The 26,357-nt window shown below is 37.6% G+C and overlaps 1 protein-coding gene across 2 annotated transcripts in view; it reads left to right on the plus strand.

The window, feature by feature from the left end:
• Window positions 1–640: 640 nt before the first annotated feature.
• The window catches only part of LOC107532856 (cyclic nucleotide-binding domain-containing protein 2-like), a 57,865-nt gene continuing 32,148 nt past the window's right edge, over window positions 641–26,357 (plus strand). For both annotated transcript variants that reach the window (XM_016207376.2, XM_016207380.2), the window contains exons 1-5: window positions 641–743; window positions 3,608–3,682; window positions 9,179–9,267; window positions 13,525–13,684; window positions 15,905–15,988. In XM_016207376.2, coding sequence (XP_016062862.2) covers window positions 717–743; window positions 3,608–3,682; window positions 9,179–9,267; window positions 13,525–13,684; window positions 15,905–15,988 — 435 coding nt within the window. In that variant the 5' untranslated portion in view covers window positions 641–716. The remainder of the gene's footprint in view (window positions 744–3,607; window positions 3,683–9,178; window positions 9,268–13,524; window positions 13,685–15,904; window positions 15,989–26,357) is intronic.

The raw sequence follows: 26,357 nt of genomic DNA on the forward strand, positions 1-26,357 counted from the left end.
CTTCATCGACTCCTAGTAGCCACATTAACGAAGGTTGAGGTGAAGAGAAACGTAAAATTATTTTTAACCCAATATCTCCAAAATATTTCAACAAGTAATCTATATAAAATTATTAACAATATATTTTACATTCTGTTTTCATACTAAGTCTTTGAAATCCAGTGGGTGTTTTACACTTACAACACCTCTCATTTGTACTAGCTGCATGTACATATTGGACGGTACAAGTCTAGATAGAGCGTCATGGCCTGGATCCAAAATTAACCAAGTTTTCTGCAGGGAGAAGAGGAAGAATATGAATGTTATTTCTACACAGTTAGTTTGGAGTACTAGTAGGCAATCCTGTGGACACTGATAATAGGCTTTGGGAAATGCAAGTCTAGAGCATCAAGACAAAACATTTTCCAACTTGATTTTTCAGAGCAAAATGTAACTACATCCATAGTCAGTTGCACATTTCACCTTGTGTTTTGAACCCATACCTTAGTGTTTCCCCCGGATACTAACGTGCATGTTATCCTGTGTACATTCTACTCCAGTTGATTCATCTCCACATTAGCTTGTTTTTGCACATGTTCTCTTCAAGTCAGTACTTTTATATTTCTATATGTTTTTATCATTTCTCTTTCAGGTACATTGAAAAGAGTCGAGCAAAAGAATGGGCACTATTTTACTTGAGCGTAAAGAGTCATCCAGCTAATGAACTATCATTTGGCATGAGCAATTATTCTAAATATAACTTGGTTAGTATTTTTGTCTGCATCCTAATTAATAGCTATCTAGATTTAAGACTAGCAAAATGTGTAATATCTTTAAAATTAAAAAAAAATTATAAAGTGATGAATAATAATATCGGGAATTGGTTTTAAAACCAGTGGGAAAATGGATACTTTCATCCATCCATTGGTAGTGGGAATGTAAATTTCTACAGGGATTTTGGAGGGCAATTTGACAGTATGTATTAAAATCCAGAATGTGCATGTCTTTATCTCTGTAATTCCAATTTAAAAAATTTACCCCCATGAGAATGAGTGGATAAATGCACACATTTGCATGTGCAAGAATGTTTATCTTATTGTTTATAATTTAAAGAAATGAAACAATTTATATTTCAACTATTTATTTGGTGCTGTCTCTGCTGAGCACCATAGTAGGTACAGGGATACAACAATTACTCAGATTTAGTTGGTTCCCTGCCCTCATATAGCTTAGAATCTAGGAAAGAAGACAGTCAACTAAACATTCATTGAGTGCAGTGCTGATGGTGTAGACTGTGGTTGAAGCACATATGGGGAAGCTGGGCCCAGAAATGGGGAGGCAGCGGAGGCTTCTTGGAGGAACTGATATCTAAACTGGGTGCTGAGGGATAACTGGGCTAAATAGATATTATAAAATATCATATGATGGAGTATGATCCATCTATTAAAAATGATGTACAAGTGGAAGGAAGTAAATAGTATATCACTGAAGAAAAAAATCAGGTCACAAAACAGAATAGTGTATTTTATTTTTGTAAAATTATATATGTTTCCACATGTGTGCACATAAGTGTGTATATATATGTTTTGAATATATAGATATTTATATACACCACACATAGCAACAATAGATATCTAGAATGTCTCAAAATAGAACAATGATTATGGTTGGTAGAATGTCAATGGATTTTCACTTTTAAATGTAAATATGTTATTTTCATAATCATAAAAATATATTTGTATCTATTTTTAAAAATTTGAAATAAAATAAAAGTAATACAGTTTAAGTGTAGGAAATTTGAAAATTATAGAAAGGTTATAAAGGAGAAAATAAAAATGACTAAAAATTCCATCTCCAAGAGGACAGATAATTAGTTGTAACATTTTGGTTTATTTCCCTCTATTCTTTTTTTTTTTTTAAATATATCTTTATTGATTTTAGAGGAAGGAAAAGGGAGAGAGAGAGAGAGAGAGAGAAACATTAATGATGATAGTCATTGATCAGCTGCCTCCTGCACCCCCTCTCCCCCCAAGGGGGATTGAGCCTGAAACCTGGGCATGTGCCCTGCCTAGAATTGAATCTCGATCTCCTGGATCATAGGCCAGTGCTCAACCACTGAACCACACTGGTCAAGCTCCCTCCATTCTTTATATGCATATGAATGTATTAGCTTTTTTCATAATGATATGTGGTTTGCAGATCAGTTTGAAATTTTAGTATATTTAATATTAAAAATAATTTGAGCTAATTTATAGATATTCTATCACAGAATAAAACTTAACTCTGATAATTAAAGTTTATTATGCTTAATAGAGTTAAATTTCTTTATATATTTGGGGAAGATATTGACATTAAATAAAACAATTCACTTTCCTCTGTTTTTTAAAAAATTTGACACAATTAAATTGTTACATGTTAATTGTATCAAATGACAATTTTTTCTGGTCATTCATTTGAGTAGATTGTAGGGTTAAACTGGGTAAAAGTTCATTTTTCATGAACTCTTCTGAATAACATTACTAGATCCCATTAGAACAATTCCAGCCATTATGGGAATGTTAACTTGTTTCACATTGTACAGTGTAGTTCTCAATGTAGAATAAAGTGTACTTTATGGTATACTGGAATAGTGGCATAAAGTTACTTGAATTAGGATTAGATGTTGCCTCATCTCTGCTGTGTTGCTTTGGTAAACTATGGTAGTACTGTCATTCATTCTTTTTTTAAAAAAATCCACACACCAAAAAAAACAGCTACTAAAACCCAGAAGAATAAAGTCAGCATATTCCTGTATCATCCATAGGCATTTTTAATAGCCAGGAGAGTTTCTTTGTTATATAGGAAGCCAAAAAATATAAACTGCTTTCATGAATGAATACATGTAAAGTTCTTGGAATAGTGCCTTATGCATACTAAATGCTCAATAGATTATTATTATTATCATTATTAAGATCAAACAAGTTATCAGAATAAGTCTAGGAGTGTCTTGGATCTATGTTTAGATTCTCATTATCAAGTATGGGATGTGACGAGGAAATTGATATCAAGATAGAGGATGGAAGTCATACTTTTTTATGTTAAAGCCCGAGACCTGGTATAAAAAGTTAAAGAAAAATACTGTATTGAGATAAACTCAACTGTATTTCACCTTATAGCATAGTCCTCAGTAACACTATTTTGAAACTGAATTCTGTAGATAAAAAGGAAACAACTACTGTTGACACTCTTGTATAGGCTCATGGAGCGTCTTGAATGTGATCTCTAGTCCAGCTGGGTTGACTTGAGATTGAACTACATTCATGGGGTGACTCATACCCAATGACTCACTCAATAGCCTTTCAGCACAGAAACTCTCAATCTGTTGTAATGGTCTCGTTGTCTTAGTTATAATCAAACATATCTACCTATAACATGACTGGTGAATTCCATACTTGGTGCTTCAATTGTTTTAAGTAAATCTGTTTCTTAAAGTAATTTCAACAAAGTTAATGTGTAAAGTTAAACGTCAATATTACACAAATAACACTCATTGTTCCCCAGGCTATAAATCCTGTCCAAATTTTTAGAAGAAATTGTATCCATGGGGACAGGTTGGATGCATTCAATGTAAGTACACTTTGTTTTACAGAGCAAAGATTTCGAAAAGCTGAAAACGTTGTTGTTCATTCAACCTAAGCAAAGAAGCCAAGAAAGTCTCAGAGAGGTAAATAAATAAATAAAAATTTGATATATGATTATTCCAATATATTCATTGATGCTTTTCTTCTATAATTTTAAGCAAATACAGGTTAACACTATAAAAACATCATGCCAAATTATTTTTCTTATATTTTTACTCTCCAGTCGTTGCCTTAATTTTAGGTTTTTGAAAACAAAATGGGATTAAGTAAAGACAGTTGAAATATTTTTTTGTTTGTTTTTATTAATCTTCACCCAAGGATATTTTTCCCATTGATTTTTAGAGAGAGTGAAGGAAGGGAGGGGAAGAGAGAAAGAGAGAGAGAGAGAGAGAGAGACATTGATGTGAGAGAGACATATTTGTTGGTTGCCTCCCGCACACCCCCAACAGGCGCTGGGGATCAAACCTGCAACCCAAGTATGTGCCCTTGGTCAGGAATTGAACCTGCAACCCTTTGGTGCATGGGCCAGTGCTCTAACCACTGAGCAACATAGGCCAGAGCTGTTTGGAATATTTTTATATGTTTATACATACATCTAGTGAAGCTGTTCTTTTATTTATTTCATACATTGATTGAAGAAATATTAATCATTGAGTCCCTACTGTGTGTTATATTTGTTTGATGTATGAATTTAAGATAAATAATTGATTTTGATCATAAGTTAATTTATTTAAGCCTATTAAAATGTTTTCCATGATTTTAATTTATTAATCTTTGAATGAACTTCAGCAACCCATTATGTAGATATGGATTTCTGTCCCTAAGAGATTAGGTGGACCATCTCTGCTTCTGTTAAAATTTTAATGTACTTAGGTAAGTTGGATGTACATTTCTTGTTTTTTAGCCTCTAAAGAATGTTTTGTATACCAGCTATAAAGTAAAAAGAGATATTGATTTTTAAACATTTTAAGGTATAAAGCATTTCAGAGTATCCTAAAAAATAAAGTGTTGTATTACAAGTAGTCATCATCTTTGGCATCAGGCATTTCTAAAAGTCAGTGTTTTCTGTGCTTGGGACACTATCTTGAATCTAGCTATATAATTAAAATCATAGCCATGTAAGTTCTTGTGACTGTGAGCTGAAATTCTTGTGTGGGTCCAACAGTCCTCAATTTAACAATGAATCTACAACCTGGAAAAAAAAAAAATTAAGTTAAATCTCTCTTTCTCATAGGACCTATTTTCAGGAGAGAACTGTGTTCCAGAAGGTATAAAAATAGACACTATATTTATTCAATTCTTTATGAATCATATGCATACTATGAAGTATATGGCTTTCTTGAGTATGCTTGAGGCAATCAAATGGCATTAAATTACCAAGTGCTTTTAATTTATACCAGAGAAGGTTTTCCAGGGTCAGAAGAAGTCCTGGGAGTGGAGGCTGAGGATTCTGATGGTGAGGTGGCTTTCAGAGTTAGAGCCGAGGGCAGGGCATCTTATACAGTAAGTAGCACGCTGGTTCCTAGCCATGCCACCCCATGAACCTCATGCTTTGAAAGGTCTTTGCCTCCTAACAAAAGTCACTTATTAATAGTCAATTTATCTTCCTGCTTTCTAAAATTAAAGATATATCTTATTGTCAATCAATCACTTGTTCATGCTGAGCTGACATGATTCCAGCTAAAGCAAGTATGTTATACATTATCCCAGTGACTTTATTACAGGTAAATTAATGATCTCATCAGTCTTTTCAAAATATTGAAAGTTCAAAAATCCCTTTTCACCCCCAGTTCCCCTTTTATTTCTTCCAGGAGCTCTAGAGGTGACAGATTGAAAATCCCTGTTCGGCATGTCAAAAAAAAAGACTGGCAGGAATGAATAGTTTTATATCTAATCAGATAGGAACAGTTGTCAGTTCAGGGGATAAAATTACTGTAATCCAGAGAATTTTCTCTGCATTGCCCTAAAGGAAGATGGTTATTTCAGTGCTACATGCATTTTAGGTAAAGAGAAAGCATTGGGCTGAACATATGTTCTTTAGACTTTATTAACCTTTGAATCTATAGAACGCTTGGGGTAGTAGACATTTTAACAATATTAAATCTTTCAGTCCATGAACACAAGATGTCTTCCCATTTGTTTGCATCTCCTTTAAATTCTCTCATCAGTGTTTCACAGTGTTCAGTGTACAGATCCTTCACCTCCTTGGTTGTTTACTCTTAAGTTTTTATTCTTCTTGATGCTATTGTAAATGGGATGTATTCCATGACTATATTGATCTTGGCAATTATTTCATGGATATGACACTAAAACCACAGGCAACAAAAGCAAAAATAGACCACTAAAAGTGGGACTACATCAAACTAAAAAGCTTCTGCATAACAAAGGAAACAATCATCAAAATAAAAAGACGGCCCTGGGCAGTGTGGCTCAGTTGGGTGAGCATTGTCCCATGCACCAAGGAGTTGCCAGTTCAATTGCCAGTCAGGGCACATGCCCAGGTTATGGGTTCAGTCCCCAGTCGGAGGCAACCGATTAGTGTTTCTCTCTCACATCGATGTCTCTCTCCCTCCCTCTCTCTCTAAAATCAATAAAAAATAAAGTGATAGTTTCTTTAAAAAAATAAAAAGGCAACCTGTGGAATGGGAGAAAATATTTGCAAATCATTTCTCTGATAGGAATTAATATCCAAATATATAAGAAATTTCTATAAATAGCAAAACCCAAGTAACTCAATTAAAGAAGGGACAATGGAACTGACCAGACATTTCTCCAAAGAAGGCATACAAATGGCCAAGAGATATACAAAAAGATGCTGGAGGTCACTAATCATCAGGGAACTGCAAATCACCCACGACAAGATATTGCCTTATACCTGTTAGGATGACTATTATAAAAAAAACAAGACAACAGCCTTAAACCCATGGACACAGACAACAGTGTGGTTAGGCCTGGGGTGGGGTGAGGTGGGGGCTGCATGGAGGGAGGTGTAAAGGGGCCAAATGGGGGACATCTGTAATACTGTCAACAACAAATTTTAAAACAGAATGAATTTCTGATATATAAAACAATATTGATGAACCTTGAAGACGTTATGCTAAATGAAGCAAACCAGTTCCATAATGACAAATAACTCACGATTCCATTTATGTGAGATATATAAACTAGTCAAACTCATGGAGGCCGAGAGTAGAACATTGGCTAGGATGTGCAGAATTGGAACCTTTACAAACTGTGGGTGGGAATGTTAAATGGTGTAACCGCTATGGAAAACAGTATGAAGACTCCTCAAAAATTAAAAATAGAACTGTCATATCCAATAATCTCACTTAAGCTATTTATCCAAAAGAATGGAAATTGGGATTTCGAAGAGATATTAGCATTCCCATATTCATTGCAGTGCCATTTGCAATAGCAGTATGTGGAAACAACCTAAATGTCCATTGATGGATGAATAGGTAAAGGACATGTGACGCATCCATTAAATGGTTTATTCAGTCTTCAAAAGGAACAGAGTTCTGATATGTGCAACAGTACAGATGAACCTTGAAGACATTATGCTAAATGAAGTAAGCCAGTCACATAACAACTAGTGCTTCGTGATTCCATTTGTGTTAGATGTATAAAACAGTCAAACTCATAGTGACAGAGAGTAGAATGGTGGTTGCCAGGGGCTGAGGGGAGGGAGTAGGTAGAATTATTACTTAATAGCCACAGAGTTTATAAGTGGGGTGATGGAAAAGATTTGAAAACAGATGGTGGTTATGGGTGCACAGCAGTGTGAATGTAATTAATGCCAATCTACTGTACACTTAAAAATGGTTAAAATGGCATTAAATTTTTTTGACAGGTATGGTCATATAACATGCAGAGACTGTTACTTAAGATTTTAAGCACCCTTACATTTCAGGTTTTTTAATTTAGTAGCCATTGCAGAAAACTGTTATCTAGCAGGTTAGAAAATGAGGCCTTTCTATTAGTCAAGCATTCTTATAAATAGTAAATGAAGTCTGTACATTGTAAACACCAAATTTCAAAGAATCAAAACAAAATATCAGCACGGACTATACTCATTTAGGAATTAAATAGAATTTTAATTTTTTAGCAATGAAAAGGAAAATGTAAAGATAATTCTTATAATGTTCTTCAACAGGCGAATAGACAGGAAAATTGATACATCCATACAATAAAACACAAATGGGCAATAGAAAGGAACAAACTGCTGTGTGCACAAGACAAGGATGGCCTTAAATGCATTTTGCTAAGTCATAACCAAAAAGCAGTGTATTATGTGATTATATTTATATGATGTTGTGGAGGGCAAAATGAAAGAGAAAGAAAGTGGCCACTAGAATTGGGAGTCTGGGAAAGGAATGCCTAGGATTGGGATTGCTGGGCAGTATGGTAATTCTATAGCTTTTTGAGTAACTGCCGAGCTGTCCCCACTGCAACTGCACCAGCAATGCCTGAGGGTGTGAAGTGGTATCTCATTGTGGTTTTGATTTGCATTTCCCAGGTGACTAAAAATATTAAATATCTTCTCACGTACTTATTGGCCATTTGTTTGTCTTCTTTGGAGAAATGTCTATTCAAGTCCTTTGCCTATTTTTTAATTGGCTTGTCTTTGTGTTTCTGAGTTGTAGAACTTTTTTATCTATTCTGGGTACTAAGCCTTTGTCAGATATATGATTTGCAAATATTTTCTCCCATTCTATAAGTAGTCTTTTCACTTTCCAGATACTCTCCTGTAATGCAAAAAGTTTTTAAGTTTGATAAAGTCTGATTTATTTTTTCTTTTGCCGCTTGTGCTTTTGGTGTCATATTTAAGAATCTATTACTAAATCCAAGGTCATGAAGGTTTGCTCCTTTGTGTTCTGGTGTAATAGTGTTTAGATTTTTTTTTTTAGGTCTTATATTTAGATCATTGATTCATCTTGAAGTAATCTTTGTATATGGTATGAGGTAGGGGTTGTGAGTATATCTTTGTTTTTATACCCTTTAAAAATGCAAATATTTAAAAAATTTAGTAGCCACATCACGGTTATTTTTCAAAGATACCAGGCAGATGCATATTAATGCAGAGTAAAATAAAATACTTTGGGAAAGAGGAAAAAGGCTTGTTTGAACTTCTTACCTCTAATGTTTTCCAATGAAAGGCTCCTGGACACAATCAGACTTATAGTTATGGTCCTTGGTTTTCATTAAATGTTTTGCTGGACGACCTAGGTTCCAAAGGATTCCTTACCAACTTTTTCACAGAGGTGGGGTCTTAACACCATGGAACTTCATGAATGCTGGAGAAAACCATCTCCTCATTGTATCAGTGTTCCCTTCACTTCCACAGGAGAGTTTTTGCTGTATTAAAACCATACCAAATTCTCATGAATCCAGATATGAAATATTTTCATTATCAACATCTACCCATTAGAAAGGGCTAGACTTTGGAGACCACATAAAATCTACTCTTGTTTTGGTTATCGGAAATGTTGAACAGATCTGAGCTAAAAACAGAGCTACATAATTATTTTCCTTTAGCCCTTTTCTAAGCTGTTCTTTCTGTTTGTTTTTTTCTTTTAAAGATTCAACTATATCTAAAGAAGAATAGGGCATTTCACAGTTTGCCAAATGAAGTACAGCTCCAACTTTGCCAGACTGCAATCTATCAAGAGTAAGTGACACAAAAATATTCCATTCAGTCTTGGCAGTCCCCTAAGAAAGTTTAACCAAACTTCAAAGACAAAACACGTGCTACAGATTGAATATTGACCAGATGATGTATGTAACAGTTTGGAGTTTGTGCTTTGAAATCTGTAGTGTAATCATGAATTTTCAAACCAACCTAAAGGAAACTAGAATTGAAAACAGGCTGAAGACCAAGACTTATTATAAGCAAGATACCAAAATAATAAAAAAATGATTGGAGTGCTATAAAAGTCCACTTATTTATCTAGGAAGAGGGAAACATGAAAAGTGTGTTAGGTAAAGTACCCTAAATTTCATGATAAAGGTCTGAAGTTGACATTCGCAGCTGGCGGATGCAGGAAATCTTCTGAACAATGTTTATATTTTTATAGTGCTTCTTAATGTAGACCCTTCCATCTAATGGGAAACAAAGAAAACAAAACAGCAGTACAAAAACCTACCACTTCCTACTTCCTCCTTCTTTTAGGATATAGATACATGATTTAGATTCCTACAGATATCTCTTCATGACATTTGAGGTGACGTTAATGTATTTGGGGAAAAAGGTTGGACATGGGCCATCCATTTTACTGGTACACGTATTAGCAAAGACCATGTGATTTTTTGTTTGGATGTGGTGGCCCCAGTTTCCTAACTGAGATGGAGACAGTGTGGTTCTGGGGTCTATCCGGCATCTTCACCAGAGTCATTCCTGGAAATTTGGCTTAGAAACTATTTCACTAACCTTTCCAAAGATCCCATAAGCTACCTAATACCTGTAGTAAATCCTTCCTTTCTTAGACCAATCAGAATGGATTCTGTTGTCTGAACCCAGAACAAGATCCATCATGTATACAATTCTTTCTTGGAAAAAGTTAACTTTTTAATGTATCATTAACATAAAGTCTCATTTTAAAAATCATTCATATTTATAAATTTTAATGGACAGTTACTTTCATTAAGCACCAGTTTACTCATTCAAGATTGATTGTACTATTTTTTTATATTTATCCTTTTATATGAAGAATAAAAGAGAAAAATGAATCAATGTATCTGTAGTAATGAATGTACATAGGCTCTTTTTAGAGTTCAATATACAATATACATATATAGCTCTATGTATATTTTATGTAGCCATTTTAATGTCTGAATGTGACAGTATTAAATCTTGCTTTTTCTATTCTTAACAAAAATACTCTGATTTCCGCATTTGTTCAGTTGGAGCAGTTGTATTTATAGGCCTAAAAAGACAAAATTCTTGAGGAAGATGATTTTAATCAAACTGTAAATATTCACAAGAGCTTTAAGTGCCCCGGAAGTCTAAAATTAAATGTTTAAGCAGGAGAAGTTTGGTATTGGCATTCCTTCACATCACTCAAGTAGGCTATTGAAGAACCATCCTGGAGTTGCAATTTAATACAAAAGTAGAGTACAGGCTCATGTGAATATTTCATGGTTTGTTGTATGGGTAGTATTCTTAAATTTTAATGCTGCAGAAGAAATGGGTAGCCCTGGAATCCTTGTGTCAATGAGTTATAGAAGAGGCTGGTGATCCAATTAGTATAATGGGCATCTGGCAGCCAAATGATGCACTTGAAAACCTGGCTGTGAATGGCTGGCCCTCGTCCACTTTCACAATATAGAGGAGAGAAAACAGAATGTGGAATCGTCCTGCTCTTCCTACGATGCGTTAAATCTGACTCTCGAACACCAGACTTTTCCCCTCTATAGTGCGTATCATCCATCCCTTAGCTCTGTGAGTTCTCTGTTCCCCATGCTCCTTCCTTTTCCCATCACATACTTATTATTGGCCTCATTCTCTGATTCTCTGGGGCTCCTATTGACTGTCCTATTCTTTTTTTTTTTTTTAAATATATCTTTATTGATTTCAGAGAGAGGAAGGGAGAGGGAGAGAGAGAGAAACATCAATGATGAAAAAGTGATCGAGCCTGCAACCCGGGCATGTGCCTTGACCGGGAATCAAACCCCGATCGCCTGGATCCCAGGTCGACGCTCAACCGCTGAGCCACGCCCAGCCAGGCTGTTCTTCTATTCTTAATTCATAGAAACCAATCATTATCTTGAGGATATTCCTGTGATGCGGCAGTTACTTCAGCAATTTTTAATAATTTTTTAAGTCTACAGAGTTAAAGTAGTGGTTTTGAAAAATTGGTATCTCTTAACATAAATAGTGGAAAGTCAGGAGTCATCACATTTTAATCTTGTGACCCTTTCCCAAAAGCAGTGGAGATAGTATTGTTAAATATCCTTTTAGCATATTCTTCCTTTCTAACTAGAATTATAATTCTTTAATTAGCCATAGAACCTTATTTTAAAATTCTGTTCATTTGCATTGATAAGTCCAGTATGTTGAGATGTAGTCTGTGAAGAGCCTTTTATGCTCCTACATGTCTTGCTGAATGTGCCAAAATTCCAAGGCTTTGACTGTCCCTTCCCCTGGGCCGCTCCTCAGGATTGTTCATGCAACTGGGAACCCTGAGACGATAACACGATGCAGTTCTTGCACTATACCTGGTCTCCTTCCAGACAGACAGCTTGCTTACTGCTTCCTGTGAAAACAGTGGGTTTCCTGAGTCGGGTTCCTCCCTGTGACTCACCCTGCTGTGTGTGCAGGCCCCACTGGGCCCTCCATATTGCCCTGTGGGACTTGGGGACTAGTACAACCGTACTGATGCTCTTGTTACTCCTTTTGCTGCAACTCGTAAGTCTCTAATTCAAGAGTTTTATGCCTTCTGTCATAAGAACATTCATGGAACTATGGCCCGCTTACTTATTACCTTGTATAGTTATTCTGGTGGGAGCCGTGCTGCTTCTAACTCTCCACACCGTCAAACTTCTTGAAGCAGGGCAACATCCCAGTACTTTATTTATAAAATATCTTCTATTTGAATAATGTAAATATATTCCATATTTTTTCCAGAACATTATTATGCAGTATGTAGTAGGTGCAGGTTTAATCCCATTTTATAAATAAAGAATTGGAAGTGGAAGTTATGTGATTTTCTCAAGATCATTTAATTGATTCATAACATGTCAAGTGCTGGAATTCAGGCCTTCTCACTGATAACCCAGGGATGGGAGTGTCTTTTATATTTAACACTGTCACCTTTTTCAGTAACACTCTCTCTAATGACTGCTATTCTTCCAGGAAGAAAGAGTTCTGGGTGGTACAATTATTAACTGGAACTCTAAAATTATCCAGACTTCCTAATGTTTCATAGAACATGTCCTGTTCCAATCTTCACAAAAATTACTCATATAAGAAAAAGAAAAGAAATAATGTTCCTTCTTAGCCTCAAATACACTGTTTCTCAAAGTGTAGTTCTTATAAAAATAATGAGAACATCCTTTCAAGAATACCGATTCCTGGGCCCCACCCCACATCTACCAAATCAGAATTTCCAGGGTATAAAGGAATCTTGATTTTTTATCAAATGCCCCAGGTGACTTTTATGTTCATTAAAGTTTACCATGCATTACTACCAGGGATGGGTTGTTTCTATCAACTGGGGTGGGCAAACTACCATCCTCTGGCTCAATACCGACAAATAGGGAAAAGTAGCAGATTTACAAAACTGTTCCTGAATATAATACAGCAGCTCCTCAAATAATGTTGTTTTGTACAATGTCATTAGTTATAACATTGATGAGATACCATAGGAACTTAACTCTTGTTTATATCAGCCTATGACAAAGGTGGTTTTGTTACAAGTCGTTTTGCTGCAGTTCCAAGAACCTTTTGATGACATTAAGTGAGGACGTACTGTACTTTTAAAAAGTCTTGATAAAAGGAATGCAAGTCAACACCAAATTTACGTCTCCAGAAAGCCAAAAATCTTGCCTTACATCATGAACTCAGCAGTAGTGTATGAAAAAATACCTATATTTTATGAAACAGCAGGGTTTATCTAAGTAATTCATTTGTATGGAGACCTTCTGTTCTGTGATTGTGCAACACCTCCTCTGCCTATTCGTAAATCCACTCAATATATACTCATTGAGTGCCTAGTTTCTGAGCCAAGCATCATTTCAGGTACCGATGCTATAGCAGTGGACAGATTGGCTACAGTTCTTGCCTTCAAGGTCTGTACCAGAGGAAGATAATTGCTTCTTAACAAAAAGTAATTCTTTACAGGTGAAGATGACAGGATTTTGTTTGCCACCAATGATTTCTAACTTGACATTTTGCGGAGGAAATGTTTTTAATATTCTTTCTCCCCAGATTTGAAGCTGGAAGTGTGCTTCTAAGACAAGGACATGTACCACTTGAATGCTACTTGATTCTTGCTGGACATTTAAAGGTCATGTCAAGTAATACAAGCATGAACAAAATTACCAACTCTGAAATTTTAAGTGAGTTTGAAGAAGGTGACTTCATAGGGGTAAATATTGTCTTAATTTCTCAGTCTATTATCATTTTTATTAAAAAAAATTTTAAGTTATGTGTCATTGTATTAAAATAACATAGTATGCTGTAGCATTATCCTCAAGTATTAAATATTTCAGTATTTTAAATGCTTAAAAAAATACATATTTTCCTTAACAGTGTAGAGCCAACATATAGCCTGACATATAGTTTGTCAACATACAGGACCCCCAAGATTCATAAGTGATTGTTATATGAATGATTGCCCTGTTAAATGAATGAGTTACAAACCATGTAGCTTTGGAGGCAGGCTGGTATTTTTAAAAAGTGTACCGAAACAGTTACTGATTCAAGGAGATATTTTTGATTCTTTGAAGAAAGTCTATGCTTGCGAAAGACTTCATGCAAAAGGGATAAAATTTAGGGCAAGAAAGCAGCTTGTGTGTAGGAATAAAACTTGCTTCATTTCTATATTTAGTTGGGAGCAGATGGATTTGGAGATCCTCGGATCCAAAAGTCCCTAAGGGTAGAGGTTTTGGGAGATGAGAGCAGTTTCTGGTGTTTATTTTGGAAATGTCAGCTGAGGTCAAACATGGTGTTGAAAACAATGATGAAGAGTTTGGACTTAATTCTACAAGCATTAGAGCTCATTGAGGGGTTTTAGGTCGGAGGGAGATGAGTCAGGTTAACCGTTAGATGGATGACTGGTGCAATTAGTCATCTGTCTAAATGTTAGCATAGGTGGTGCTGTGTTAGCAGAGTAAGGACAACATGGAGTTGAAGAACAGGTGGGAGATTGATGAGCACTGGCTGTGGGGATACCAAATAGGAGATGGATTCAAGATATTTCATTGGTAACAATTCCATTGAGAGGGGCAAAGGAGAAAGATATATTTCTAACAATTTGCAATAAAAAATGAACCTTATATTTCCACAGTATTCCATACCCTTGTTAATTATGTATCATCATTGGTGCATCAAAAATGTCTTGATAGATTGAGCATTGGTTAAGGTGTTGGCCAGCCTGTGACTGGTTGAATGTTCCAGTGCTGGAGGCACTTTGGAAGCCCTCTTAGAACCTGATGACTGTCTGTGGGCATCAAGATCTTCCCCAGGATCAGTGACTTAATGTTAGATGGAGCCCCAGAAGTCAGCTAAACAAACCCTTTCACTTTACACCTTAGTGAATGGAGAACCTGAATTGCTTATCTTGACACAGCTAATTAGTGGCAGAAAGGGGGGGAGAATCCTGAATTTAATGCTCTGTTTGCTCTGCTGTGCTGCCTCAACTGTGTGCAGATCAAATGGAGCCACTGATTTTTCAACTGAATGGAAGAAACTTGGAGATCATCTGAACTGATATTTGTCAACCAAAACCCATAAAGCGACCTCCAGGGAAGCAGAACCAATAGGATGTATACAGACATATATAAAAGGAGATTTATTTTAGGAATTAGCTCATGCTCTGTGGAGGCAGAGAAGTCCCACAACCTGCTGTCTGCAAGCTGGAGAACCAGAAAAGTCACTGTGTAATTCAGTCCAAGTCCAAAGGCCTGAGAACCATGGGGGAGATGGTGTAAGGCCTAGTCCAAATCTGATGGCCTAAGAACCAGGAGTGCTAATGTCCAAGGGCTGGATAAGATGGATGTCCCAGCTCAAGCAAAGAGATTTTAAAGTCATGACCCTCTCCCTTCAATAAGATAATATCATCTGTATCTTATCTTCAATAAGATAATATCATTCTATATTGCTACATTTTTAAATATTATAATAATAATAAAGTGTTATAATTTTGTATATGGTTATACTAACACCCCACCCCACCCCCGCCCTCATTGAGCATCATGGATCTAGGTCAGCATCCGCTCCAAGTTTGCCATCTTTAGGACAAAGCATCCTTTTTTCTTAGTAATAAATGTTGAATGGAGTTAGCATACAGCTTGTGTGTGTCATGCTGTTGTTTTAATATATCAAGTATTCAGAATAAGACTTACTCAACCCAGCATTCTGTTTTTATAAAGTAGTCTGTACATTTTAATGTTGTTGGTACTGAAATTACGTGAAAGACCAGGACAGTCCTTATTTATCAATTCTATAAGCGCAAGACTTATTTTAAAAAATGATTTGCTTAAAATGATGCATGTTTATAATTTCACACAGTCCCAGAGTTTCATTGTAGTAATAATGTCAGAGCTGAAATAATTCCAGAAGAAATCCATTTGTTTTTATTTTTCAGGAAACATGCCTTTTAACTAATGCCAATCGGCCTGCTTCGATTTTGTGTAAAACAGATGCAAAAGCTCTTGTAATAAGTAAAGAAGTAAGTATATGATGATATTCATGAAAATAGCTAATGCTTTAAGGAAACCTTTTTGGGGAGTCCAAATAAATTTCAAAGCCAAAGACATTTACAATGAGAATGAATACTAAGGAAAATAAATGTCTACATTTAAATAATGTTAGGTCTTAATGCTTTTGCTGATGGATCTGTAGCTTTAATTAGTTAACAAATCACAGATGTAGGGGAGGCAGAATTTTACCTCTACCCTCTTAGAGTGTTTTAGCTGTTCCTGGGAATGAAACAGGCATAAAAGAGATTAACAGGAGAAACGCTTACAAATCTAGGTAAGTTTTATATGACATGGGGGCCCTCATAAGGAAATGAAGAGAGGTGATTGTGGACAAGTAACTAAAATATATGAAGAGGCTAAATGAAGATAAGAATTATTGTAACAAGGTCTGTTTTTATAGAATTCTCTCGGCTTTGACTCTTCATGGAAGAGTGTTTCTTTCCTCCTGGTGCAGGGAGGGCATCTTTCATGTGGGCGTTTTTAATCTGTTTTCAGGAAGAAAAGGGGAGATTAAAATGCTCTCCTTGCATGTACTGCTTTTTAGGTGCCTTTAGCTCAAAATAGTCCTTATGCCAAAGTGGCATATTTTGGAGTGGTATATTCTGCCACCCTTCACAGGCCATTGGATTTTTTTTCAAGGATTAAGTTAGGTAACCCATAAAACAAGACTCAGTAAATGGTAGTTATTAGTTTCATTGCTATTAATTATAATAAAAACAAATAATGACATGCTGTTGATGACAGATACATGCCCTTCAAATAAACTTTTGAAAAAAATTGTGAGTATTATTGCTGTGTTGTTTAGGAAAACAGTTTTCTGGTTCATTGTTAGGTTTAAAATTCAGTTAAAATGCCTGCTCCCAGGGAAGCGCCGGCTGCTGCTGAAATTCCTGAAGAGGAGGCAGACGCCGTGTGTGGCTCTGTTGTTTGCCAGTTGCTGTGTATTTTGTCACACAAGCCTGCATCAAGCGGAAAGAGGAGATTTTCATTTTCATTATTTTGGGGGAGTGATTTACAAATGTTTAACAGTTCCAGTTCTTATAGCAGGCTCAGAGGTGTACTATAAGCCCCCTTTTATTTTTAAAATATTTCTTAGATAAATCTCATGAGATACATAGCCTTATTTTCAGGGCGATGGTGATATAGCAGCAGCTGCTCTAAGGTTTTTTTTATTGCTCTATATGAATGCTTTCTGAAGCTATTTAGGCCATGTGTTCCTATTCTGCCTTATAAATCTTGATGTGCCAGGTCCTGGAGCGATTGCTTAGTTGTTCCCTTGGGGAAGCCTGAAGTGAAAACATCGATTAGGCTCTTTTGGGCTGAGAGCCCTGTTCAGCTATTTAGCTGGCAGGAAAGTCTTCGTTTTCTCATTAGGGAAACTAGTGGCAGCAGAATCTTGCCTAGAAATACTTATTATCATTGGCATGGTCATAAAGGCTGTCTGCTGTCTCCTTGTAAGTACTGTTGCTAAGCCATTCTGGAAGCAGTGGAATGCGCTTGAACCTGTACGTATTTGTTTAGAATTTTTAAAATGCATACTATTGTCAACACTTCGATAACGCTCATGAGATTTTCTGTATATTTGCTAGGATAAATAATTTTGTGATTCGCTCCTTAAAGTCAGAGTAGAATATACCACAGTCTACTTTGAAAACGTCATAGGAAGTTTCTTGAACGTTTGAGTATTGACGACTATCAATTTAATGGACGTGTGCTGTGTACTTCTTGACTGAGCCAGTGCTGTAAGGAACTTGATGGACTGCGATGATTATGGCCATAGTAAGTGCCATGTACTCAAATGTCCTGTGAAAAAAGCACCAGAAATACAATAATATGCAGGATGTGGCTTTCTTTTTAAATATTATATTTGATTTATTATTTATGGGCTAAAAAAGAAAGGTGAGCTCCATTAACCCAGTGACCTTTATTTTGCCCCCAGCAGGATAATTGCATTCTAATGGACACGTAGGAACAGTAGGTATTGTAAATACAACTCCCTGAACAAGTGGAGCTGCTGGCTTTGGCCTCGGAAAGCAGCCAGTGGGTTTCAGCATAAATTTAGAAGCAACTCAAATTCTTTACCAAACAAAATAGGAAAATGCTGCCAGTGCATTAGCATCGGGAAAATCTAATAACATTCCTGGTGTTAATCTTATATTTTCTTTAAGTGTATTATGTTCTTTTAAAACATGTGGTATCAGCGCCGGCCAGTTTGGGTCAATGGTTAGAGCACCGGCCCGAGGACTGAAGGGGCCTGGGTTCGATTCCGACCAAGGGCATGTGCCTCGGTTGCAGGCTCGATCCCCGGCCCTGGTTGGGGTGCGTTCGGGAGGCAACCAATTGATGTGTCTCTCACACTGATGTTTCTTTCTCTCTCCTTTCTACTCTCTCTGAAAAAGCAGTAGAAAAAATGTCCTCAGGTGAGGATTAAAAAAACCCCCACAGCAGACACCTGTGGTGTTCGGTTTTGTTTCAGACCGAGGCTGTAGCCTGCGTGTGGCTGCCGTGTGCCCCACAGCCTGCAGCAATGCGTCGTGTCGATGAGTGCTGCGTGCACCCTGTGTGAAAATCATGACCGAGTCCTCCTACTCGGACTTTCTGTGTGTTTTGATGTGATCACATCGTCTGGTTCTTAAGAGACTTGATTTTGAGACCTTCCTGGGATCCAGCCCCGAGAAGGATGGAGTCTCAATTCTGCTTTTGGGTTCTCTGTTCTGAAGTCACAGAGACTCCAAAGGGAGGTTGTCAGTGGTTCTCAGAGGCAAGTTCATGCACCATGATATTCTCTGACGGTTCTTCACCTGTCAGAGGCAAATGAGAGAGACAAGGACTGTGCATGGTTCACAAAGCTGAGTTTATTCAAAATCGTAAAACAAGACCCTCTATGCTTAGATTGTGCTCTTTCTGTGGTTTTTTGGTGCTTATGTGTCACGTATTTCCTGAAACGATGTTGACAATCCCTGGTAGTAGTTGTTTCAGTGTTCTTACTTGGCACACACAAATGAAAAGAGGTGGTCAGCTGTACATCATATTTAAAAAAAAATTAACTGACCTGGGAAATGCCTCAATCTGGTATACTTTGTCAAACTATTTTGCTTTTCGGAGAACCTAGATCGCAGTGTTAGGAAATGCTCCCTCTGAACTGCTGGTTTTCTATTATTTGTTACATGTTGTCTATCAAAATAGCATTGCTTCGTCCTTAAGAGCGTGACCTGTGAACTGGGCAACCAGAGTTTAAATTTCAGTGCTGCCACAGTGAGCACTGGGTCGCTTATTTAACTTTTCAGAGCCTCAGTTTCCCATCTGTGAAAACAGTTCCAGTTCATAGAGGTGCTGTGACAATTGAGTTAATGCATCTGAAATGCTTAGAACAGCGGCTGGCCTAGAAGACATATTGACAGGTATGAATTTTGCAACTGATGGAGCATTTTCCTTCTTTGTTTTTGTAACGGGACAATTTTAGCCAGATTCGCCCATACCCAGCCCAAAGGTGAAGTTTATGGCTGGCCTTGCTTTTCCCCTGTCTGTACTCTCTCCTCCCTATGACTCTCTCTACTGTTCATTTCCACCATTGATTTTGTGCTTTTAAAAAAATAAAATCCCACCAAAATTTGGGATTGGGGTTAGATATAAATAAAATAACTAATTGACTTTAAAAGTTCCATTTCTTACACCAAGCCTTCACGTTCCACTCGCTTTAGGCCAGAGTGACTTCACCATACTCTGACTTCAGAGTTGCATTGATTGTACAACTCCCTTGGCCATCCATAGACTCCCAGGACATTAGAACAGGAAAGTAAATGAGATGGCTGTGATCACGAGCAACTGGGGATCCCCAGGGAGCTGGCTGCAGGTTAGAGGAACTGACACATCTGAGTCACAGTTACCAAACACTACCATTTACTGAACACCTTTAAAGGAAAAAAAACAAACAGATTTGTATATTTTACTTGCCGTATCATTTGATTCTCACAATAACTCCATTAGCTACTATTTTTATTTCTCTTTCACAGATTGAAGAAAGAAAGCTAACAGATCTTAAACAAGTTGTTCAAGGGCCCAAGACTAATAAGCAGTAGAACTCACACCCAGAGTACCTGACTCTAAAACTTCCACTTTCAGCCACAATGGTTCCCTGTCTGTTAAGTAATTCCCAGGGAGTGATGCAATGAAAGATATAGGCCTCCTGTAAAGTTCCAAAAGATAGCTGTGGCAAGCTTGGAGAGATGTTTGTGAAACTCCCTGACCTCCAGAATAATAAAATATGCCTCTTTATCCAGTTGTGCCAAGATTTACTATATAGTGGCCCATTTTATAATATGCCACCAGAACATATTCCCAGCTTTGTGGTGTGACTCACCTTCTTAATCACAGGCTTGTATACTCTGACCTTACCATCTGGTTGAATCATTTACTTACCCGAGTGTTTACTTAGTATACTTCAGATTTTCCATGATAAAAGGTGGCGTTGGGTACTGAGAAGTAAGCACTTGGCATGCCTATGCTTCCTGGCAGAAAGGGAAACCTGAGCAGTGGAAGTTTATCTCAGGACATTAGCAAGCCTCAGAAGTCCATAAGTGGCCTGTTTTTTGGGAAAGAGTCTCATGCTGGTGCATCTAGAGCTGGTGGGTACTCTGTTCTAGCCAGGCCCATCGAGTGGTCTCAGCACTGGCATGGAAAAAAAAATACTGTGGCGGAGACTGATCTGCGACAGGAAACTTGAAGCCCTCGTTTTGCATGTAAACACGTGTGTTAGAGGCTGTGCTTAAACTCGGTTGATGGTTATCAGCAGTGCTTGCTGTGGTTGTTGAAGAAGGTTGCAGTGGATGTTACAATTTCACAATTTTCTCTTACTTTATTTGTTTGTTGTTTGCTCGGAAACTTGATACATCAAAACCAATCCAAGTTTTATTGCATCTGGAGTCCTACAGAAGGGAGGTCTAATCACTGAGAAATAAATGTTCTTCTGAGAATACATTTCAAGCCTCTTTACCAGTGTGCTGCCGATTGTTCATCCGAGGTCCAGATTTTGCAAAACCTTGTCCCCAACAAGTACTTGAGTGATTTTCGGATGTGCTTTACCCAGTTATTCACGGTGTACTTATAGTTGCCAGTCTTGCCTTTATTTCAGACCTGCTTAGTACGAACAACTCATTTAATATGAATATTCTGTTCCCTTAAATTTGCATTGTCCTTAACAACAGAAAGGTAACTATTTATCCATCTTTTTTATGGGTTGTTGTTCTCTATTTTCTCTCCATCAGACATTTTGTTGAAACTTAGCACTATGGACTGTGTATACTTGAGCCATATAATGGACAAATATAGTAGACCGTCAGGTTTTTTTCCCTGAGCTGGATAGTTTTCAAAATAATCTCTGTTTATGTTAAAGCAGGAGCAGCTTTCATCTTCACGACCTTGTGCTACGATGAGTAGTCCAGTTACGTGACTGATCTGCTCCATGGTTCCTCCCTGTCCTCCAGAAACTTTTATGACTAGCTGCTCAAAAGGAGGGGACCCGCCTGGCTTAACAGTCATGCAGCAGGTCACCACATCTCATTAGCAGCCTAATCTTCTGGAATGAACCTGAGTTCCCTCTTTTTACCCCATTATCTCCCTTCATTTCTTAAATTTGTAGTTATTAAAAAAATAATTTCTTGAGTTTCTAAAATACCCCAGGCACTGCATTAGAGCCCACCACAGATAAAATAGATATGGTATATATTATATAATCTAATGGGTTTAATATTGGTTATTGATTTATACAACTGATTTCTGATTCAGATAATCACCTAGGGCTAAATTCACAGGATAGTAAGTGGATTACGTATTCCTACATGCTTCTTTTTTTGTAACATCAGGGGGTAGAAACACTTAGGGGGCGTAGCCGACTGGCAGCCCAGCTGCCGCACAGGGTAGTGGAGTTCCTGTTGTCCAGGTCTGATGTCAGATTTGCGGTTCCAGAAGCTTATATACCAATGCTTCATGAGATGCCTCCTGAGACAAGAGGAGAGGACAGACTCATGTTAATTTACAAGAGAATGGTGTAAATCTGAAGGTTGGTTTATTAATTTTGATGGTGAATATCCCTTTCCAGTCACTAAAATATTCATGTTTATCATTTAATGAATTCTTCCTCTATCAGGGTGGCCTGAGAGGCTGAATTCACAATCAGAGGGAAGCTGAGTGAAGATAAAATTGAAATAAAGTTATATAAGTGGTCTCGAGGGATCTTTTATCCAGGCCAAGGGGGTGCCTGGGATAAATCCGTAGTTGTGAGCACCTCTAGAGTGAGCCAGTCACCCCCCCCCCCCAATTCTGTGTCTCGCCACTGATGCGCACTTACTGCCAACTCTTCCCTTTCTGCATCTCCACCTCCAGCTGCTATGTTTCCAGCTGATTTCTATTCTGAGTGACCATTCTCTCATAATATATGCTAATGTTTTCAAGACTGAGTTACAGTCAGACCTCACTCTTAGCCGTTCCATCTCTTTTAAGTGGTTTTGCTTATCTCTGATCTCATCTGGAATGGGTTATAATTACTGGCCAAACTCTTAGCGTTCTAGGACTTTAGTTGTACCTCTGTCTAATTAGATTGTTCTCTTTGCTTCTACCTGTCTACCGCTGCATTTCTTAAAGTGTTGTATTTCTTTAGAACAGAAACATTATCCTTAAATAATCCATGAGTTTTCTTTAGTTAGGCCTCTCCATTCCTGCATCCATTTAATCTATTTATACTGTATTTGACTATTGACTAAATTTTAGAGAAGTGCTTTGAACTGAATTCAGACCCAAGCTTTCAGAGAAACAAAATCTTGTTCTTAATAATGACCTAGACTCAAAGGTTTATTTTGAAATAATATTAGTGACACCATTTTTTCACTCTTATCACTTTCTCAGGGATCTGCTTTGTTCTGTGACTGGACCAGTTTCCCTGCTGGATGCTAGTCCTGGTTCTTCCCCCATGGGCCCATTCTGGACAGCAGCATCTTGACTGGGTCTATTTGAGTTATAACCGTCTTGGGTTTACGTGCCCTCTTTAGGAGAGTCTTTGAAATGTGATGGGGTAAGCAGCCACCTGCTTTATCTATACTAAGTCTGGACCTTTGCCCAGATGGCTGTTTTTCATACTTTCAAAATAATGCCTAAACTCCATACTTTTATATTATTTTCATCGCTTCGCTGAATTGCATTTTTTCCTTCTTTTTATTAATCCTCACCTGAGATATTTTTTCCGTTGCTTTTTTAGAGAGAGTGGAGGGAGAGGGAGAGAGAGAAAGAGAGAAGGAGGGAGGGAAAGAGAAACATCAACGTGAAACACATTGGTTGGTTGCCCCCTGCAGGTGCCCCAACTGGGGCTGGTGATTGAACCTGCAACCCAGGTATGTGCCCTTGACTGAGAATCAAACCCGTGACCCTTCAGTGCTTGGGCCAACGCTCTCACCACTGAGCACACCAGCCAGGGCGAATTGCATTTCTCTTGTTCACGGGCTTCTAACTGTGATGTCATGCCCCCAGACCACATCATCCATTTGCCACCCTGTGTTGGTAAATGGAGACGATAGAGTTGAACACTTCCCAGGAATCCAATGTGTTGAGATCATCTTTGTCATCACTTTTGACATTGCTTACTTAAAGGAATTAATGTGCCCGTTAGTGGCATTTTCACTTTCCATTTTAGGACTTTTGGGTGTGATAATGTTTTTTAAAAACTCTATCCGGTCTATTAATGATGGCGCCATATTAGCACATGGGGCCTTGAAGATTCAGGTCCCTGGGGGTTCAGAAGAGCAAATTACAGAGTACATTTTATGCCTTGGAATGGGAGCAAATACTATAATGAATTTTTCAGTTAGCAATTTATTTAGTCTCCTGAGGCCCTGGCAGTTTGCTGAGGTTACAGGGGTAAAAAGCACCTGCAGAGAGGAATTTGTCAGTCAGAACCAACATTTAAAGTAGTGGTGTGTTAATGCTTAAAAAGAAATCCTGCATGCATCTTTTATAGCTTCTAGCTTTTGCTGCTGGATCTCACAAATGATGCTCCAAGAGGCTGAGCCAGCTTGCCATTTTCCAGGCTCCAGTTTCCATTATGTATGTCCTTTCCAATAAAGCCTATGACACATTCTTAAAGACTTAGCTTTGTTAAAAACACAGCCCAGTACCTGAATGGAGACATGTGGCAAAGGACATGGAGTCTCCATTTTTTTTTAATCCTTGCTATTATTATTTAGGAATAGCCAGTGATTTAACTTAAAATCAAATACATTTTCAAGGATTCCGAGTTCATGGGGCTGTTCTTTGAAAAAAGAACCCTTATGTGATTAGTGTTTGATTAAATGTTCACAGAGGACAGTTTTTGTCATAATGTCAAGTGAAGATGGGTCATAAAGAATTAGATCAGAACTCAAAGGTAACTGAAGAGTCTGTGAATTTTTATAATATTAGCAGAGTAATTTGAATTTAGAAAGAGAAACCAAGTATTTTGGGAGTCTTCAGCAACGGTTAAAGGAGTTCTGAGCTAAATTCAAATGTAGTCCTATAGACCATATTTTTTCTAAGAAACCAAAAATGTAGAAATGTAATAGGAATGGAATATATAATAGACCCCTAGCAGGGAAGGAAATACGGATGTTTACCCTCGGACAGTCTGACTAGCTCCTGGTGCCTTGTTTGATAGTGTCCATGTGAGCCGCACGTGACCTCTCCCAGAGCAAGTGCAGTTCTGTTGACATTATCGCCCAAATCACGGTAAATCTGTGTCCCCTCCTGGACACGTTCCCCCTTATTTCAGGCATCCCCAAGGTGGTGTGTGCTTGTTCTCAGAAGCTTATCCACTCAAATTCTTTTGTTCTTGCCCCCTCACCATGTTCCTGCTGCTGCTCTGGGGATGTCTCTGGGCACAGTGCCAGTTCTACACTTTGTGTCTGCGGTGGGATGGGGTGGGCTCCATCTCCATGCCCTTCAGTTTCATGGTTAAACCTTCTCTCCATCATGATTCAAAACCAGAGCCTTGGACTGTGAAGGGGACAGACTCTATCCCATCTCATTCATCTTCTCTCCCCTTTTTTGGGCATTCCCACCAGGAAAGAGCTGCTGCTGCTTTGGTCAAAACAATGATCTTTGATGATCAACAACCACACTGATTGATTTCTATAAGGATCACTAGGTTGCCAATTCTGCAAACCACAATCTGGTTGGGACACAGGACACCCTGCTGCAAACACAGTTTTACTTGAAAAACAGGAAATATAAGTACACTATTCAGTATAATAGTGAGTTTTCAGACAAGCTTAAATGGCAAACAGGATTCATCCAAGGAATGTCAATGCCTTTTAATTGACCTTTGAGATTCTCTGCTGGCTGTGATAAATAGAACCTTACTTGTTTATCCCTCATTTCTCTGTGCTCAGTGGAACACTGTAAAAAAGATATAAAGACTTCAGAGGCTTAAAAATAAAACATTCACCTTTTCTACTCTCAAGAAGTAACCCCTAAGAAATGATCTATCATATCTAACTTTCTTCTTTGTGTGTGTGCTTTTCCTCTGTCTGTCTCTATACACACACGCATATAGTCATTCTGTATATTATGTGACATACCTTTTTTCCACTTATACATTATTGGCATATGTAGATATACTTCATTTTTAAACAGGTATTTTATATGGTATATTACTTACATTTATTATAATATTATCAACTAGCCATGTACTCATTTTAATTATAAAGTATTAGAAACAAAGCAATATGTCACAAGATTGTCATAAATAGCTGAATCCCTGCCAATGTCACAGTGCATTTTTCAGCAGAATGAAGTCTGATACTTTTCTGTTCTGATGATGCTAATTATAGCAAGAAAGAACCCTTAAGAAGGACCTTGTTTATGCTTATTTTCATCTAAAGTAAATAATTTGTGTGTTTTCATCCTGGGTTCATTGAGACATTAATGTTCAAATGTAGTTAAGAGCATAAGTTCATTTCAAAAGCATGCTTGGAATTTGCAATTTTATAGTTTATAACAAGAACCAGACTGATTCAATACTTTCTAATTAACATCTTTAACCACTGCCCACTTAAGCAGGTAAATGATTATTTGTTGTACAACAGAAAGAGAACTGTGATGAATTTCTGTTTCTTCCTTTCTGCTCTGTGGTGCCCGCAGGGCTAGCCCCTCGCTGTCTACAGGCCGATGAAGGAGCCCTCATACCCTGGCTTCCTACTTAGGCCACCACACTGCTGAGGTCGGCAGGAGAGGACCATTGCTCAGTGGCCCCAAACTGCTCAGCTTGACCTGGATACCCAATCTCCCCAATGGCTTATCCGAATTAATCCCATTATT

The sequence above is a fragment of the Miniopterus natalensis genome, chromosome 1, assembly GCF_054644295.1.
Source record: "Miniopterus natalensis isolate mMinNat1 chromosome 1, mMinNat1.hap1, whole genome shotgun sequence".
Taxonomy (NCBI): Eukaryota; Metazoa; Chordata; class Mammalia; order Chiroptera; family Miniopteridae; genus Miniopterus; species Miniopterus natalensis.